The following is a 4615-nucleotide window of genomic DNA, read 5'->3' as shown; positions in this document are numbered from 1 at the left end:
GGTAAGGTAAGGTAAACGTTCTCCACACACACAAAGTGGTGGGGCAAGGGGGGGCGACCCTCGCATCTCCACGCCCGGGACACGGGCAGGAGCCCCACGGCATTCAAAGTGCAAGCAGCAAGCACCGGCCCGGTGCCGTGGGTGAGCAACCTGCACCCCACTCCCTCCCTCCCAGACACAACCCGCACACAACCCCCACAGCGTGGTCGTCTAGTGTTCAGAAACACCAAGCAGCGAGGCGAGGGTGAAGGGGTAAGGGGCTGTGTGGGGCAGAATCTTCATCCGGCTTATCTGTGACTACTCCATCTAGCCTGGGGGGTCGCAGGAGGGGGGGGCAGAAGGTAAGATATGGGTGAGGCCAGGGGTGGGGACCTAGAATAAGTCAAAGGACATGTTCTCGGCCCCGCCATCGCCGCCGTCGCTCTCGTCCGCCTCGGAGGCGGAGGTCGTCGGGCGGGGCGTCTCGCCCGTCGCGAACCTGCCGCCGAACACGGCGTCGGCCGGCGCCGAGGCGCCGGCAGCCGTGATCAGCTCGGCAACCTTTCGGTCCCTGCAGGCCGCATCAATTTTGCCTCGCCGGGACGGCTCGTAGAGCTCGCTAGCGAGCCAGTCCCGGGCAACCTTCGTCGCCACGGAGCCCATAGGGACCGTGGCGTACACCATGTCGCCGAACCCGCTGCCCCCCTCGGGAGGGAGCGAGTAGGCGACCTGAATCTTGGACCCGCTGGGGATGCGCGCCGCCTGCGCCGCAGCCTCCAGGCCCTCCATCACGAACATGGCGTTCTCGCGCAGCTGCGCGTACGGGTAGCCCGCACGCTCGGCCTCGCTCGCAGCCGCCGCCGCCGCAGCCTTCTCCGCCTTGTTCTTCTTCTGCCGGGCCTTTTTGGCCCTGCGAGCCGCGGCCCGAGCATCCTTCTGCTCCTCCGTCAGCTCCTCCTTCTTCCGCGGCGCGGTGCGCTCGATGAACGAGCGCTCCGCCGCCTGCACAGACTCGCGGTCGCCCGCGGCCTTCTCGTGCTTCAGGTCGACCTCGATGGTCGCGTAGCCAGGCCTTATCAGCCTGACCTGCGACGCACCTGCGAGCCTTGCGACCATCACCGAGTCCTGCAGTTGCGCGCGATCGTAGCTATTCCAGGGTCCGCTGCGCATCCCCGGCGGCACGACAGTGGCCGGCGCTTGCGCACCAGCCCCGTCCGCCACCGGGTCCGCGGCCGCGGTCCCTGTCATAGCTACGCGCGCCATGGAGAACGGCGGAAAGTTGTATATAGGCCAAGCTACATTGGCTATCAACACGTAAATAAAGGACGTAATGTAAATAAATAAATAAAACGGAATGCTCTGCAAATCGCTCGCGGCCGACTCGGTCTCGCTCGCACGACAAGGACTCCGCCTCGTCGAGCAGGGCCAGCCTGCAGCTGCACCCTGCACAGTGCGGCGTCACCAGGCGATCTCCGCCTTTGATATGTTGGCCAAAGTAAAAGCCGTAAAGCCGTACAGGTTTCGTCTTTCGATCCGGGCCACCGCAAATTTTGATCAGCAAATTTCGAGGGGCGGCTGCAAATTTTGAGGTAGATTTTGACTGTCAAAACGTGTCCGTCTTGGCACAGGATAGAGCATATAGCCCCTGCAGATAGATCTTTATGGTCGTTTAAAGTTTGCGCGCGGGGGGGGGGGGACAGCTTTACGACGGTTTTGGGGATCCTGCCGACGCGCTACAGTTGTAGCCCCACTGCACATAAGATGGACACCTCAACGGGAGGGCACTCGCAGCAGCCGGGGCCGACGCCTGCAGCCTTAGTCTTGGCCCGATCCGGCGGGATGCCACGGGTAGGCGCGTTGCGGACTCAGGGCCGGTGCTTTGACGCAGTATATTGTACTTCGAGGTAGTATGAACTCAGAACGGCCCCCCGAGAGCGCCTCTTCGACGCCCACGGGTCCCAGGGGGTCGGAGGGGTTGCGAGAGGGCCTTGGCTATTTTTGTTTGAATTCTGGAGGCCGTTCAAACATGTAACGTGCGTTCCACGTGCCCGTCCCCAGCAAGGACAACATGCTAGCCCAGCACGCAGCAGGCCGCTCCCACCGCGCCGCGGCCGCGGCGGAGGCAAGGCGGCAAAGGGTGGCAAGGACGGCGGCAAGGGCGGTGGCAAGGGTGGTGGCCGTGTGGCGCACCAGACCCACTTTGCGCCGCCGCCCTCAACGCCCGATACTCGGTTGAGCCGGCGGGGCGACGGCGGCAGAGTTGCCTGTTGCGCTTGCGCTTGCGGCCGCCGGCGACCTCACACGGCGTCGAGCGCCGTAGAGACTGCGCCTACCCTCACCTCGGGTAGACCGTTCACACCTCGCCCCGCGTAATATCCTGATTAGTTAATTGTTCCCGCTTGTTCGTACGTCCTTTCGTAACTTTATCATCGATCGGTCATACAGTATGGAGCAAGACGTAGACATCGCGCACTCGCAGCCCACCGCGCCACCGCGCCGTCGGGCGCCGCCCTCGGTCTCCGAGGGAGCTCAGCTACACCGTCTGGTCTTGCGCATGGTAGCGGCCTACGGTCCGATCCGGCCTCCTTTGAGTCGCCTCATCAGCGCAGTGCGCTCAACCACAGCTTTCTGCGCAGTATATGAGATGGTGCTCTCAGCACTAACCCGCTTCAACAGCCCGTCACACGTCGCTGCTCGAATTCGCGCGAGTGGCTCCCAGTTCGAGTTTGCCTCTTCGCGGAGCGAACGCGAGCAGCGATGCGATGCGATGCGATGCGATTCGATTCGATTTGATGCAGCATGCAACAATGCGCTAAATCTTTTGCCACAAGAACCCCAACGCGCCATCCACCACCCGCCAACGCGCTGGACTTGGCACCAACCGCCAACAGCGTGGCCTTGGCACCTCCTACCAACTCTCGAGCCCAACCCGACATGGATTTTGCCTAAACGGCGACACACCCCGGCCCCTAACCCCAGCCCCTAACCCCAGCCCCTAACCCCAGCCCCTGACCACCCCTAACCCCAGCCCCTAACCCCAGCAAACACTACCCCCCGCGGACGGCCCGTGGTTAACACGCCGAACCCTACCCCCCGCGAACGGCTCGTGAACCTCGCCGAACCCTACCCCCCGCGAACGGCTCGTGAACCTCGCCGAACCCTACCCCCCGCGAACGGCTCGTGGTCAACTCGCCGAACCCTTCTCACATGGCAATGGCGGCTCTGCGAGCTCGCGACTCGCCCGCCGCCATTGGGGGGGATGCGCCTACCCTCACCTCGGGTAGACCGTTCACACCTCGCCCCGCGTAATATCCTGATTAGTTAATTGTTCCCGCTTGTTCGTACGTCCTTTCGTAACTTTATCATCGATCGGTCATACAGTATGGAGCAAGACGTAGACATCGCGCACTCGCAGCCCACCGCGCCACCGCGCCGTCGGGCGCCGCCCTCGGTCTCCGAGGGAGCTCAGCTACACCGTCTGGTCTTGCGCAGAGACGGCCCCGAGAGCCGCCGCCAGGTGTGCCACGACCGCGGTCGCGAGGCTCGTGGCGATGGATGCGCCAGACCCGCAAAATACGAAAATGGGTGGACGGTGGAGGTACGAGTAAGCTATCGCTGAATTCCAGCCATATCTATCTCGTATCTCGTATCTGCGCTCACTCTGCGCTCCACCACTCGCGGTGGTTGGCCGCCTCTGGGGTGGACGTGACGGGGCCAACCTCCTCGGGCGGCACAAACTCGAGCTCGCCGGGCAAGAACAGCGTCTGGCCCCGGATCGCCGAGGGCATGTTGGCGCCCATGTGAGTGGCGAGGCCGCCGCGCCAGCGCGAGCAGATGAGCTGGGCGTGCTCCGGCAAGAGCGCCCGGATGGGATCGCGCCGGCGGAGCTCCGCCGCCGCGTCGTTGACCTTGGCCGCCCATGACTTGCCCGGGCCCTCGGTCCACGCGCGCGTGAAGCTCGCGTTCCACTGTCTGTTGGCGCCGCCGCCGTCAGGCGCTGCAATCACGCCGTCGTACACGATGGCGCCTTCAAACGGCAGCAGCGTCAGGTAGAGCAGCGACGCGGCGTAACCGTCCTCGGCCGTGCGGGTTAGGTTGGCGGGCCTGACCCGCACGCACTCGCCCGTCTGCTCGAGGATGACCGTGTAGCGGCCGGCAGATGCGTCGAAGGCCATCGCCAGCGCGAGCTCTCCATTGAGCTCGGGGCGCGCGCCGAGGCCGCCGATCTGCACGCGGCGGCGCAGCAGCGGCGGCGCGCCCGCGCCTCCCAGGCCCATCTGCTGCTCCAAAAGGAAGGGGATGGCGGACATGAGGCCCTTGGCCGCAAAGAGCAGGTCCTCGAAGGCGTCGTACAGGAGCGCGCCGTCGCCCGCAGCGCCGAGGTAGTAGTAGAACCCGCTGCGCCGCACCGTCGCCCAGGCCCGCGCGGGAGCCACGTCAGCCTCAGGCATGCCGGGATTGCACTCGAGCATCAGGTCCAAGAGCGGGCCCCAGTAGTACAGCGTCACCTGGTTGACCTTCCACCTCTCCACGAAGCCCAGCGCCCCGAGGGCTGTCATCTCCTCGTCCCCGCCCAGCGCGTCCATCACCTGTGACACTCCGTAGCACCGGCATCCCATCAGCCGCATGTTGCCCA

General features: G+C 64.8%; 3 protein-coding genes across 3 annotated transcripts; 1 reads left to right on the top strand and 2 right to left on the bottom strand.

Annotated features, from left to right (window-relative positions):
- Nucleotides 1–372: 372 nt before the first annotated feature.
- Nucleotides 373–1242, bottom strand: EMIHUDRAFT_118508 (hypothetical protein; the record flags this gene model as incomplete). The annotated part of the gene is made up of 1 exon (XM_005769979.1): nt 373–1242. One exon carries the CDS (start codon nt 1240–1242, stop codon nt 373–375), a length of 870 nt encoding a protein of 289 aa, XP_005770036.1.
- A 91-nt stretch (nt 1243–1333) lies between these two features.
- EMIHUDRAFT_243960 (hypothetical protein) lies at nt 1334–3587 on the top strand (the record flags this gene model as incomplete). The annotated part of the gene is made up of 3 exons (XM_005769978.1): nt 1334–1363; nt 1445–1497; nt 3521–3587. 3 exons carry the CDS (start codon nt 1334–1336, stop codon nt 3585–3587), a joined length of 150 nt encoding a protein of 49 aa, XP_005770035.1.
- On the bottom strand, nt 3574–4318 carry EMIHUDRAFT_369935 (hypothetical protein). The gene has a single exon (XM_005769977.1). It carries the CDS (start codon nt 4287–4289, stop codon nt 3636–3638), a length of 654 nt encoding a protein of 217 aa, XP_005770034.1. The 5' UTR covers nt 4290–4318; the 3' UTR covers nt 3574–3635.
- Between the last annotated feature and the right edge of the window lie 297 nt (nt 4319–4615).

The sequence above is a fragment of the Emiliania huxleyi genome, assembly GCF_000372725.1.
Source record: "Emiliania huxleyi CCMP1516 unplaced genomic scaffold EMIHUscaffold_404, whole genome shotgun sequence".
NCBI classification, from domain to species: domain Eukaryota; phylum Haptophyta; order Isochrysidales; family Noelaerhabdaceae; genus Emiliania; species Emiliania huxleyi.
The sequence above is the reverse complement of the archived record's forward strand: the minus strand, read 5'-3'. Positions and strand labels throughout refer to the sequence as shown.